Source organism: Podarcis muralis, chromosome 2 (assembly GCF_964188315.1).
Source record: "Podarcis muralis chromosome 2, rPodMur119.hap1.1, whole genome shotgun sequence".
NCBI lineage: Eukaryota > Metazoa > Chordata > Lepidosauria > Squamata > Lacertidae > Podarcis > Podarcis muralis.
The window spans coordinates 60679280-60693225 of record NC_135656.1 but is presented as its reverse complement, the minus strand read 5'-3'; the positions used below and the strand labels follow the sequence as shown (position 1 = coordinate 60693225).

The 13946-nt window shown below is 44.9% G+C and overlaps 1 protein-coding gene across 1 annotated transcript; it reads right to left on the bottom strand.

The window, feature by feature from the left end:
• Window positions 1–6301: 6301 nt before the first annotated feature.
• LOC114592743 (epididymal secretory protein 4-like) lies at window positions 6302–13352 on the bottom strand. The gene is made up of 6 exons (XM_077923489.1): window positions 13224–13352; window positions 12810–12946; window positions 12107–12177; window positions 9299–9388; window positions 7913–8014; window positions 6302–6318 (listed from the first exon to the last, which is right to left on the bottom strand). Exons 1-6 carry the CDS (start codon window positions 13320–13322, stop codon window positions 6302–6304), a joined length of 516 nt encoding a protein of 171 aa, XP_077779615.1. The 5' UTR covers window positions 13323–13352.
• Window positions 13353–13946: the final 594 nt, after the last annotated feature.

The following is a 13946-nucleotide window of genomic DNA, read 5'->3' as shown; positions in this document are numbered from 1 at the left end:
GAGGAAAAAGCTGAGCTTGACAGCCTTTCTTCATGATAAAAGATGGGGAAGCAACATTTCCCAGCTTATTTATGGTTTCAGTATATTGACTGTAATAGAATCAGGATAAGAATCTTAAGGCTGTGAGCTATCCATGTCTCTCTCTCTCTCTCTCTCTCTCTCTCTCTCTCTCTCTGTGTGTGTGTGTGTGTGTGTGTGTGTGTGTGTGTGTGTGCACTCCTGCTCACCTGCTGGGAATGGGGAAGATTGTGTCTCTAAATGTCACATTTGAAGTGCACCTTTGGTTGGACAGCTTCTCGCTTTACACTCCCTTGGCTTCCGCAGCCTTTGAAATTCAGAGCCTCTCTCACCTTGAGACTGAGCCTCAGAGTGTTCTTTCAACTATTCATTCCTCCCCCCCCCCCGCCCCCCGCTGCTTTAAGTATCGTGTCAGGGAAAGCTCCTTGCCCGTGGCAGGTTTTTTCTTTTCCCCCTTGGCAGAAGGGTGTGTATTTCCAGCAGATAACTTGTACCTGATAAAGGCTACAATCAGTCAGAAATGGGGTGCTGCTGAGCTAAATTGACATTTTGCCTAATTCTTGATTACCATTATTAAGTGCTTGCTATAAATGAGGCAACTCCCCATTTATGTGGGGGTTACATTCTGAGGCACCACACATTTAAGCATGTTTGAAACACCCTTGAAAAAACCTGCAAACACCCTGTTCCACTCCCACCCTGTCCCACCTCTTTTTGTGATGTTTTTGTGACATTTTTGTGCACCAGCTTCTCCTGGGTCTTTACTCCAGCTGCTGCTCTCCAGATCTCTAGGGCAGGGGTAGGGAATGTGGTGGTAAAATAGAATCAGTCAACATGTCGGTCCATACACAGAGGCCTAGGAAAAACAGCACAGTGCTTCAAAATATCTGGGACAAATCTAGAAAATACAACTGTGATGTGGAACCTATGGTCCTCCAGGTGTGGGCTCCAACTCCCACCAGCCCCAGCTAGCATGGCCAGACATCAGGAACGATGGGGGCTATAGTCCAAAAACATCTGGAGGGCCTCAGGTTCCCCACTCCTCCTCTCTAGAAGACGGAAAGATAGGTACCACTACATTGCTGCCTTCTTAGGTTGTGTTAACTGTGCTTGTACGCAAACACACAAAATTGACCCCCAATTTCATTTAAACCCGAGTTAATAAATTCAGGTTGAAGGGATGGTGTGTGTTGTGTGTTTGCTCTGACTGGGGGAATAATGTGTAAAGGATTAAGAATTACTTGGTTACAGCTTTAGCTGCCGAGTTAGGCCAAATCCAATAGCCTGATTAATGCTCGCTTCTTCAGAGCCTTTTGTGGTTGGAAAGGCTCAGACAAAATATAAAAATCTATTAATTATTGTAGGTATTGTATTCATGTAAGATCTTTCTAAGTCTTTTATTACCATTGTAGGCATTCTTGTAAGCTCCCCCTGTGCCTGCAAATCATTTGCTTATTTTTATATATTATGTTTTGTGTCATTTTACTGTTTCATAGCCAGTGTGTGTGTAAAATTTAACGTGAAACCACAGCTGTTGATTTTCTTCTCCTATCTTTAGATGTATGGTTGCATTTTCCACAGTGTGCCACCTTCTGTTAGGTACATCCATGTGTGTTTGCTTGCTCTGTTGTTACCATACATATCAAAAGGAAAGCATTATACATAGAAAATTTGGAGCATGATTTGGCAAATTTCCATAGCATGTGTCAAGGGCTGCGTGCACATCATAAGCACCCTTCCTCTTTGTTCAAACAGGAACTGTGTGCAATTACATGCACGATAGGCAAGAATTTCCCCTGAAGTGGGTTATTAAAGCAAACACTGGCTTATTGCAGACCTGCCTTCACTCTGAAGGCGCTACTGTGGTGAAGGAGCCCTTTGCTAATCTGAACCTCACCCAGCAAAGCAAAATGTGATTTTGCGTAGAATTCTATATGCAAATAGAACTTTTTATATCTCTCCCTCCATCCACAGGGGTTCCAACAGGATTTTCTGGGTCCAGTATATGTCCAATATATGTTGACTGGACCCTCTGACCCACTCACAAAAGAGACCATAGATGTGCATACAATTTGCATATGCCATGCGTCATATGCAGATTTGTCTCTTTTGTAGGTGGACTGGAGGGGCCCCCAAATAAATCAGTGGCCACACATGTAATAAAATGTCTGACAAACAGAATGTGAATGGGTGAAGGTTTTCAAATGATTGCATTTCCATACTAACCTGTTGAATTTCTGCCTGCCGCGCAGCTGGTAAAGACACAAAAGCCGTGCTTTTCCAAAACCAAGGCCTAGGCTACCATCCTGTGCCCTAGCATTAAGCCCCATTAACACTTCCGAGAAAACATACATGCCTAAGCCACTTTGCAAATTTTTCACATTTCGCATTTGCCAGTTTGGAGGGAGATTCTTTAGCACCACCAAGCACATGATGTGTAACACAGTGGTACCTCAGGTTAAGCACTTAATTCGTTCTGGAGGTCCGTTCTTAACCTGAAACCATTCTTAACCTGAAGCACCACTTAGCTAATGGGGCCTCCTGCTGCTGCCGCGCCGCCGGAGCACAATTTCTGTTCTCAGCCTGAAGCAAAGTTCTTAACCTAAAGCACTATTTCTGGGTTAGCGGAGTCTGTAACCTGAAGCGTCTGTAACCTGAAGCGTATGTAACCTGAGGTACCACTGTAGAAGGGTAAACTATGGAGATTCCAAGGGCAACTAGAAAATAAGACGGAAGCAAGAAAGGGACACTAACGGGGGGGGGGGGACCAGCCCTTTAAGACTCCACGGATTCTTATCACCTGTTTAAGAGGCATAACAGTTTCCCCACATCCAGATCAATCTGACAACTAGAGAAAAGAGGTCTATGCCATTCAACTTTCATCTGTCTTTACCTGATTCCCTGGGCAGGATTTGACTAATTAGTTCCATCAGTGGAAAAATCTGTGCATGGACTTCTGCTTTTGCAAAGGAGCTTTCCCCTGTCCTCTCCCCAGTATGCCCCCTGAAATTGGTCAGGCTGAAACTGGTCAGGAGAACCTCCGGGGACAATGTGCAGGAGGGAGGAGAGGAGGGGCCGTGTTGTCTAGCAAGTCAAGAAGACAAAACAATAACCTCAGCACAAAGCTGAATCCCTTCCCATGGCTTCCCCCCTCTTCTATAAGCATTCTCCTCCTCCTTTTAACCCAGGGGTCAGCAACCTTTTTCAGCCATGGGCTGGTCCACCGTCCCTCAGACCTTGTGGGGGGCTGGACTATATTTTGGAAAAAAATATGAACGAATTCCTATGCCCCACGAATAACCCAGAGATGCATCTTAAATAAAAGGACACATTCTACTCATGTAAAAACATGCTGATTCCCGAACCATCCACAGGCCAGATTGAGAAGGCGATTGGGCCGCATCTGGCCCATGGGCCTTAGGTTGCCTACCCCTGTTTTAACCCATCAGTTAAGCTGGCCACCACCATTTCCCTACTGCTATCATCTGTGACAAAGAACTGGACATTTACAACAAGAGTGGCTAACTTGTGGCCCTCCCTATGTTGCTGGACTCCATCTCACAGTGGCTGCAAACCAGCATGGCCAGAGGTAGTTCAACAACATCTGATTTACAATAAAAATGGCAGGTTGCTGTCAGCCCCTTTTCTACAGCTCTGCTCTCTCCTTCCTCTTCCTGTTCCCGACATGTGTGTCATTCTCAGTGGCGTAGCGTGGGTTGTCAGCACCCGGGGCAAGGCAAGTAATTTGCACCCCCTAACCCGTGGATTTTAGCACTCGAGTCTCTTCCGCGCGCCCCCCCCCAGATGTTGCGCCTGGTGTGGCCGGCCCCCCTGCACCCCCCACGCTACGCCACTGGTCATTCTCATTCTGGAAGAGGCAAGGCTTTTTAAAAGGTGTTTGACATCAGCTAGATGAAACTTTAAAAATAATTATGCGTTATGAAACTAAGCCCAAACCCTCAGGGTTCTTACTAGCGAAAATATCATTATACAGGGAGGAGGGGCAGAGCTGTCAGCTGCAAAAGCACCCTGTGCTGAGAGTCTGTATTATCATTATTTCATTAATGTGTAATAGTCGTTATGGTTGATTGCTTTCATTCATGTTGTGTAGTGTTTTCTTCTTTCTATTTTATTGACATTTCACAACCCTTATGAGAATCAGTTGGAAAAAAGAAGGAGGAAGGCATTGGGAAAGTTAGGCTCAACAAGAAATATGTTTCAAAGGCGGAACTGAAACAAGTCTAGTCTTTCATTTACCTTAAAGCCAACATAACAAAAAGATGGAAAAGCCAAAGCAGGCATGTACAGGAGATGTGGCTTTGCGGTGGGAACACTTGCCAAACTTGATAGGCTGTGGAAACATGAGACAAGAAGATCTCACCTGAAACCAAGATAAAATGGTTTAGGTCACATGCGATTTCAGTTATCCTTGATGAAGGTAGAACTTGAGTTTTATCAGCAGCAACTGAAGGGAGTACCGCATTTTTTGCTCTATAAGACTCACTTTTTCCCTCCTAAAAAGTAAGGGGAAATGTGTGTGCGTCTTATGGAGCGAATGCAGGCTGCGCAGCTATCACAGAAGCAAGAACAGCAAGAGGGATTGCTGCTTTCACTGCGCAGCGATCCCTCTTGCTGTACTGGCTTCTGAGATTCAGAATATCTTTTTTCTTGTTTTCCTTCTCCAAAAACTAGGTGTGTCTTATGGTCTGGTGCGTCTTATAGAGCGAAAAATACGGTAATTTGAGCTTGTGAACACAATTTCCCTCAATATACACAATTTTACAAGCAACTTCCCCTATATAGTGTATTTTTGCATGCTATTTTCATGAAGATATGCATTTTATGCACTCTTTCGTCCAATATATATGGGAGCCAGTGTGGTGTAGTGGTTAAGAGCGGTAGTCTCCTAATCTGGGGAACCGGGTTCTCTGCTCCTCCACATGCAGCTGCTGGGTGACCTTGGGCCAGTCACACTTCTGTGAAGTCTCTCAGCCCCACTCACCTCACAGAGTGTTTGTTGTGGGGGAGGAAGGGAAAGGAGAATGTTAGCCGCTTTGAGATTCCTGAAGGGGAGTGAAAGGCGGGATATCAAATCCAAACTCTTCTTCTTCTTCTTCATTTCTATATACATTGCTTGGCTAGAGAACTGCATTGCAAAATTCAGAGCAGTGTGAATTTTGAAGGATAATGTTCCACTTTTTCTTTTTCCTCCCCTCCATGTTTTGGAGAACAAATAAAAGTGGTGTGTTTTTATATGTAAGGTGCAAAAGCTGACTCCTGTTTCTACATAGAATAAAATCCCGGCACCAAATGAAAGGAATGGTGAAATTGGCATTCATAGTAAGATGTAACCAATCCACTTTAAATTATTTAATTGCAATGCTTCTGCAGCCAGCCAGGTATGGAGGGTTGCAACACAGGCACTTGGCTGTGCCATTTGCCAAAACCTTCTCTCTCCAGAGGAATTGGGGTTGAAACACCTATATTTGCCCAGGCCTTAGGCAGTTGTGCATTATATTATTCTTTTATTATTATATTTCCTCTTCCCCTTTTTCTTCTCTGCCCTGCTATTTGTCCCTCTCAGTTTCTCTTCTCACCTTTCTCCATCAGTCTTTCTTTTTTGAATTACAACCAGCCACTCACATATATTCTCTCACCCTTCTCACCCTTTCCACGGTTCTCATTCCAAGCCTTTTCGGAATGGGTGGAGCACTGGCTTACATGCAGGAGGTGCCTCTCTCTGGCACCTCCAATTAAAGGAAGAGCATGTCATGGGCAAAGCCTTTCTCATTCCAAGATTCTGGAGAGCTACTCTCAATGCAGAGTAGACAAGGGGTGGCCAACATGGTGAGCTTCATAGGTTGTTGAACTCCATCCATCAGTGCTATCAGTCCCAGTCAGCCTGGCCAATTGGCATGGATGGCTGAAGTTGGAGAACCATATTGGCAACCTCTACAGCTGAGCACTCACTGGGCTTGATAGGTTCATATATGTTTATCTTCTACCATTTTGACCTCCAATACTGCTTCTGACAAAGTGTGCAAGATCTAAGCAATGTATTTATTTTAAAAATAGTTTCAGGAGAGAGAGGAACCCAAAGACGTTGTTGTTCTAATTGCATCAATTTTTACAAGCTAGAAATGTGGTGAGTGGACAGAGGCATTGATCCGTAGTCATCATCATCTCCACCATCCAGAAGGAGTAATGATTATTGGGTGTTTCTGATTATTAACCAATGCTGCAAATATATATGGAGAAATGCCATATCTGGCTATTAAGCAGCTTATGGAGTGCATTGTTCTGTGGGAGAAAGGAAGAGAAGAGTGTCAGGGAAAGTGGTAAGGAGGAAGAAAATGTGAGAAACTCATATGTATTTCTTTATTTGGAATCAGTGGCAGATGATGCCCATTGGGATTGCTGGCATGGGAGGCAGGGAGGCCAACAGCAGATGGAGCTAGAGCAAATGACAGCTGCAACCACAGCCAATGAGAGGCCCCCGCCTACTGAGCTCTACAGGGGCAACACTGGGATGAAGGAGGAAGCTCTCAAGGAGTTCCACTCCTTGGCTGGTGGTCAGTAAGAAGGTGGGCATGTGAAGACTCCCTAGAGGCAGACTAAGGCTGGTGGGACCGTGTCCTATTTGCCTCAATGGGTGGAAGCTGCCTCCTTGCAGCTGGGACTGAAGCTACTTTCAATTCTAACTAATTGGAATCTGAGCCCCATAAGGCAGCCGAAGACAGAGTTGATAGACCCAACCAGGCCATTATCTAGAGCTGGGAACTAGGTAATAAGGTAAAGGTAAAGGACCCCTGGACAGTTAAACCCAGTCAAAGGTGACTGTGGGGTTGGCGTGCTCATCTTGCTTCAGGCCGAGCGACCCGGCATTTGTCCACAGACAGCTTTCCAGGTCATGTGGCCAGCATGACTAAATAATAATAATATTAGTCATAATTTATTATTTATACCTCACCCATCTGGCTGGGTTTCCCTAGCGACTCTGGGTGGCTTCCAACAGAATATCAAAATGCAATAGTCTATTAAACATTAAAAGCTTCCCTAAACAGGGCTGCCTGCAGCTTCTGCTGCAATGGAAAACAATGATGAAGGCAGAGCACATGGAAATGCCATTCACCTTCCCACCGCAGCGGTACCTATTTATCTAATTGAACTGGTGTGCTTTTGAAATGCTAGATTGGCAGGAGCTCGGACAAAACAACGGGAGCTCACCCAGTTGCAGGGATTCGAACTCCCAGCCTTCTGATTGGCAAGCCCAAGAGGCTCAGTAGTTAGACCACAGTGCCACCCGCGTCCCTCAGCTGGTCTCTAGCCAGACCCTGCCCAGGAGCCAGAATTGCTGAAGTCCCACCACCCATACCACTCCAGCTGAGGGATGTAGAACCAACTAGCTAGGTCCAAATTGTCTGCTGCCCTTAGCAAATCAATCCCCCACTCAATTCCCGATAGCTTCAGGTGCTTTAATTATGATTAAGCATGGAAATCAGACCTCAGTTAATTCCAGTGATTTAACTACAGTGGTACCTCGGTTGTCGAACATAATCTACTCCAGAAGAGCATTCGACTTCTGAAACTTTCGACAACCAAGGCGCAATGGACAGTCGGCAAATTCAATTGAGACAATTGAGAAATGAGCTTCAGTACCCGTTTGACTTCCGAGGTGCATTCAAATCGGAAGCATTTATTTCCAGGTTTTTGGTGAAAACCAAAATGTTGAACTGAAGCATTCAGCAAACGAGGTACCACTGTACTCAAACTGTAGTTGTGATCCAGATCTGTGAATCTCTCTGAGACTAACTATAGCTCCTCAGATTCTGTTTCACACAGAGACATTCATGCACACCTACAATAAAAAAATATTGAGATCAGGTTGCCTTACCGACGTTCCCAAAGTATTTGATGTGTGCCTCAGGATAGTTTTGCTCCAAAACTAATTTCTTGAATTTTTCTTTGATGTCATCTCCCACTTCCGATCCCCTAGCTTTAAACACAAGCAAAGGTTGAGTAAATTGTTGTTCTCAGAAAGGCTGAAATATCTGTTTTATGTCTATAGAGCACCCAAAGTCTCTTATTCTTGCCATCTTCTCTGGATTGTCCATTAGACAGTCAGGAACAGAACCCCCATGAAACCAGAGAAGAGGATCTAAGGAGGCCTGGCCAAACTTGGCCCTCTAGAGGTTTTGGGGCTACAATTCCCATCATCCCTGACCACTGGTCCTGTTAGCTAGGGATGATGGGAGTTGTAGTCCCAAAACATCTGGAGGGCCAAGTTTGGCCATGCCTGATCTAAAGGAACTGAAAGCCTACACAGGTGCTGACTGTCCCTATTTGCTAGTGGGAGGCTTTATGGTAGCTGCTCTTTCTGCTGGATCATTGTTAATATTGCAGCCCCCTGTTTCCTTTTATTTTGGGGACACCTTTTATCTTCATGTGAAGTGCTAAAGTGGCCATTATTTAGGGTTCAACCCCCTTTTCCAAAAAAGATTCCTTCACCATGGGAAGCATTGATTATTCCATTAGCCACTTTTTATTCTAGAAGATTATTGTAGTCAAGATTTTAAATAGGTTTTCCTCCTTCTTTTTAACTCTGTACAGTACAGATGACTGTTGACAGCAAAAAAGAGGGGGGTGTATATTAGCCAGATAAGTATAGATAAAGATATTCAATAATTTTGTATTCTATTTTTGTATGTTAACTAGAGCCGTAATTGGATTGAACAGAACTTAGGGTACCCTTCCATAAACTTAGGGTATCCGTCCAGATGTTTTAGGCAAAACCTTCCACCAGCCACCAAACTGTACTACAGGAGGAAAAGGCAGGGCAGGGCCAACTCCTTCAGCACAGCAGAGTGAGGAGCACCACTGTGTGTGTGTGTGTGTGTGTGTGTGTGTGTGTGTGTGTGTGTGAAACTGAGCTTGCTTCTTTCCTCTCCTCCCAACCTATTCTCCTTTTGTGACTTTTAGGGTGTGTGTGTGTGTGTGTGTGTGTGTGTGTGTGAGAGAGAGAGAGAGAGAGAGAGAGAGAGAGAGAGAGAGAGAGAGAGATTTGTAACTTCTTTGTGGCTGAAGAATGAGTTGAAAAACAACAACACTAACTAACTAACTAACTAACTAACTAGCATCCTTTTTGCTGAACCACAGATATGCCACAGGGTGGAGTGAGGGTTATTGGTTTGTTTGTTTTATGTTGTGAACTGCTCTTAGATCTATGGGTGAAGAGCTGTATTTAATAAATAAAAATAAAATCCATTGCCATAACACATACCAGACAGATACATGGATTCGTGTTCTGATTTCTTCTTGTACATAATGACATACTTTTCATAATCAATATCCATGACTTTGGCAATACCATCTATACAGGAAACAACACAAGATATCAACTGAAGGAAGCGGGTTCCTCATTTCTTGGCTGTTAGTGGAGGGGGGGCAGGCAAATGGGGATCAGCCACTCTTAGTCACCTTAATTCTTCATTCTTTCTCCCACCCCCTCATTAATATGTCTTCCGAATTTTAAGGGAGGTGAATCTCCATGACTTAATAAGTGTCCTGCCCAGGTCCACTGCCACAGATTGCCCTCCCTAAAGCAGGCAGTGGGAACCACCATTCCTTCACCCCCACACATTTCATCTTGTTCCCTGTCTTACTTTCCCCCTCTTTTAGCCATGGTGTTAGGCATGGCAGACTCCTCCAGCTCTTGAGTCAGAGAAAAGGGCGTCCTTCTTAAAAGGAAGGTGTTTGTGTGGCCAAGGCTGCAAGTACTATGCTGAAAATCTAAAGTTAAATGTAAATGTTGACTAGTTACCATAGGAAATATATGATTATGTGGACACTTTCTCAACCCCTTCCCCAGAAGGCCTTGCTTTGAGGAAGGACACCCCCCCTGCCTCTTTCTAAATACAGTCATACCTCTAGTTGCGTTCGCTTCATGTTGCATTCGCTTCATGTTGCAGATGCATTCTGCACGCTTTGCACATGCGCAGAATGGCTGTGTGCACTCCATGCTTGCACAGAAGCAGCACTCTAGTTGCGGACTTTTCGGTGTACAAATGGCACCCCGGAACATATTGTGTCCACAACTAGACTTACCACTGTATGTGGCAGGGAGGAGGGGGGACCTTAGACCCTGTTTGGAGAGTAGCAGAGCAAGCAGGTTGCAGAGAGGCTCCAGACGGTGAGAACTCACCACCCCTTCTGCTCCTCCTTAACTTTGTTGAGAGCCGCCCACAGTGGCTGGGGTAACCCGGTCAGATGGATGGGATATAAGTAACAAAATTGTTGTTGTTGTTGTTGTTTGCCTGGCTCTATTAAACTAGAACTTTTCCTGTGGCATCCCAAGGGTTTTGGAGAACCTCAAAAATAATAAAACCCTCTAGGTGAGCATTACATTTATTTCAGCCAATCCTAGTGCCAGGAAAAACTGGCCAACTTTTAAGTTCTCCAGCACTCTTCATCAAGCACAATATTACCAAAATAATGATTAATTCACCCACCCAAAAAACCAATCAGACTGGGATGATATATATGAGGGCAGCTTAAAGGATCAGTTGCAAGATAAAGATTGTAGGGTGACAGAGTCCCTTCCCAGTACTATACAGATCAGTTGTCTGGCTGCCGGGGATTCTGTGATAAAGAAGAAAAGACTGCTCCCCAGGTCTGAGAACATAGATCCCAGCTGTAACCCAGAACTCCCTTGTGCAGCCTTGAGTGAAACACTCAAGTTCCTCCTGGTTAAGCAGAGGGGAGATCAAAAGAGAAAGCAGGAGTCTTCCATTTTGAAAAGCGCAAGATTAATTTTGGATGGCAACAAGGCAAATCATATCCTCCTAAGTAGGGAAGTGGAGGCATTGGTTTAACCATCTGCCATGAACCATAACTCAGGGGGTAAATCACTTCCTTTGCATGTGGAATGTCCCTGGTTCAATTCCTGATGTTGTGCAACTTAAAAGGATCCTGTCACTGGGATGGAAAGAGACTTCTGACACTGGGATGGAAAGAGCCACCGTCAGTCTGAGTGGGTCAAACTCAGGCAAATGGACAAATAGTTTTTGGCAGTTTCCTGTTACAGCGGTACCTCAGGTTACACACGCTTCAGGTTACAGACTCCACTAACCCAGAAATAGTACATCGGGTCAAGAACTTTGCTTCAGGATGAGAACAGAAATCACGTGGCAGCGGTGCGGCGGGAGCAGGAGACCTCATTAGCTAAGGTGGTACCTCAGGTTAAGAACAGTTTCAGGTTAAGAACAGACCTCCCGAACGAATTAAGTTCTTAACCCGAGGTACCACTGTACTGTGATGTCTCTTTTACCAACCTTCATATACTGCTCTTTTGCTCTCAGATCACAAAACGCAGATGGAGATTTAAAAATATTTATATGTGTTGTTTGAACTGAGGGAAAATCAGCTTGCAAAAGAAGGGTTTGCATGAGGTAAAGATGGGCAAAGGACTTCCACATAACCAGACTGTTACGTACCTTTAACTCCTCATTTGCCCTTCCTATCTCTTTGTTATTTAGACTGATAGTCTTATGCTGCATCCTCTTTTCAACCTCCTCCTCCTCCTCTCACTTCTCTCTTGAATCTCAAGATGAGAGGTCAGCTTGGAACGATCTTCCGAAAGAACTATGGAGCAAGCATAGCTGCCTTTGTTTTCTCTAGGCTACCTAGGTTTCGTGAGACCCAGTGCTTTCTTTCAAAAAAAAAGTTTAGGGGTCCTCTCATATTCCTACTCATATTGAAATACTGCCCCCCTCAGTGAGGCCAAACTTAAACAAAATGTTTAAGGGTATGTGTCCCCCTGTGTCCCCCCAGAAAAAAGCACTGGCTAGACCTAGAAACCTTTTTCTAGGCAAGCTATGTATTTCCTAAAATAAACAACCTTATTGGTGGGTGAGTGATTGCACTGCTCTCCCCCTCATAACTTGATTTTGCACTCAAAAGAAATGGGAAAAGTAAATGGGAAAAAGAACAGATGTTTTAACATTTGCCCAAATCACAGCATCTGGATCTTCCGATCACAAAACATACTTTTTCATCAGGTAATAGGGTGGCTCATGGTAGTCATATTTACCAGGAAATTCGAATACACCAGGTTTGTCAGTGTACTTGAACACAAGAGCTGATTGTTTGCAGACACCATCCCTGGAAAAGAGAGCTAAGTGAAAGCACTTCAAAACCAGATACCCAGCCTGCTTCCTGCCTTGCCTCCTCTACTTGTATTTTTTAGGGTGTCAGAGCCACTGATGGAAGAATACAGTACCAGTAAGATGCCTTAGACTTTACCAGAGGGAAGGATAGCCAGAGTGTCAAGAGGAACAGCACCCTGTTGCTATCAATGCCTTCAAAATGAACAGGCCTTTTTGGAGGCCTCTACATTATCAAATGGTTTCCACAGGATTACTCAATGTCTCCATTGGCATTCCAGCTATGTTTTATTTATATCGCTATGCCCAACCTAAGTGGCTCTTTATGATATATTAAGATTAAACAAGACCAAAAAAAAAAAGAGACAATAGGGGATGGGAAACATGTGGTCTTCCCTAAGCAGCAGCTCTGTACAAAATCTGGACATTGCTCCATCCAGCTCAATATTGTCTACACTGACTGGCAGTGCCAGAAACTTTATGCCCTTTCCAAAGCATCTCAAAACGATTTCAGGGGAAATCAGGGCTGTGGCTCAGTGGCAGAGCACCTGCTTTGCATGCACAAGGACCCCGGTTCAATTCCCAGCCTATGCACGATGGGAGGAGAGGTATCAGTTGTAAGGTACTAACGACATATAATTAGCGGTGAGTGTCATATCGGCATCCGAAACCTCCACCGTGTGGTCCATCGGTGATATTTTCTGCTCATACTCAGTCAACTCAGGCAACTTGGAAGCTATCCCGATGGGGTGCCACTTCCCGACAGTCTAAAATAGAAGAATTTTGATTGACATTTTATAGGGCAGAGAAAGTTGACAAGCAACCCACCTCATCTCTAGCATTTTCCTACCAGAGCTAGGAGCATGTATCAAACTCAGGCAGCTTGCTGATCACCAAGCTTGTGGGTCTGGGGGAGACGAGAAGGGGGACACAAAAGTAACAGGGCCTTTACTCAAGAGCAAAGCTGCTCTATGGGTATCCTATCTAGGTAAGGCTTCCCCATCCTGTTAATGTGGCTGAAAGTCCCATCTGTAAACGTCTTACCTTTTGGGGGTCAAAATTCGGGTACACAGGGATGTCAGCACTGACAGGAAATATGTAGGCAGGGGTCAGTCCAAACACCAGTAGCAGCACAGCAATCATCCTGGAGCTGGTTCTCTCCTGCTCTTACTGTGAACACCATGTGCAGGGGGAGAGAATGATGGTCCAGGGTTGCAGCAGCCCAGTTTAAATATCTTCCTCCAAATGTCTTCAAAGCACATCCCACTCACCAACGTATGCCAAAGGGAAGAACAGAGTGGGAGCAACAGGGTTATTTTTGAAGGGAATTAGTTTTATTTGTGGTGTGGAACAAGGTGGAGTCTCCTTTGTGCTTCAGAAAAAGGGAACAAACATGCTTGTTCTCTTGGGTTGTTGAGGGGGATGTTCTTGAGGGGGGTGTTCAAGGCTGACACATTCCCTTCCTGGGCAAGTACAGAGGTCACAGGTGCTCCATGGCATCTCCTCCTCCCACCCCACCCCATCTCCACAAGCTGGCCCAGCCCTTAATGACTTGTGGTCTTTTCAGCAAAAGGAGTAGAAGACCTATCACAGAATGAAATACTTAAGCTTATCCAGGATATTAGATCACTGGACCACACATCCCAATTGCTGGTGGTGGGAACTGCCACCTCAAGGACCTGATCAGGCCCACCAAACTTTCCCCGGTGGCAGCACTGCCACAGGTAGGGGAATGTGCAGAAGACCAGCAGGTGCGGAACAATTATC

Coding starts and splice junctions, on each gene's coding strand:
- LOC114592743 (XM_077923489.1), bottom strand. CDS start 13,322: ATGATTGCTGTGCTGCTACTGGTGTTTGGACTGACCCCTGCCTACATA. Junction 9,389..12,106: donor TGGTGTATTCGAATTTCCTG/GTAAATATGACT, acceptor TTTCCTGTATAG/ATGGTATTGCCAAAGTCATG. Junction 8,015..9,298: donor CGAATCCATGTATCTGTCTG/GTATGTGTTATG, acceptor TTGTGTTTAAAG/CTAGGGGATCGGAAGTGGGA.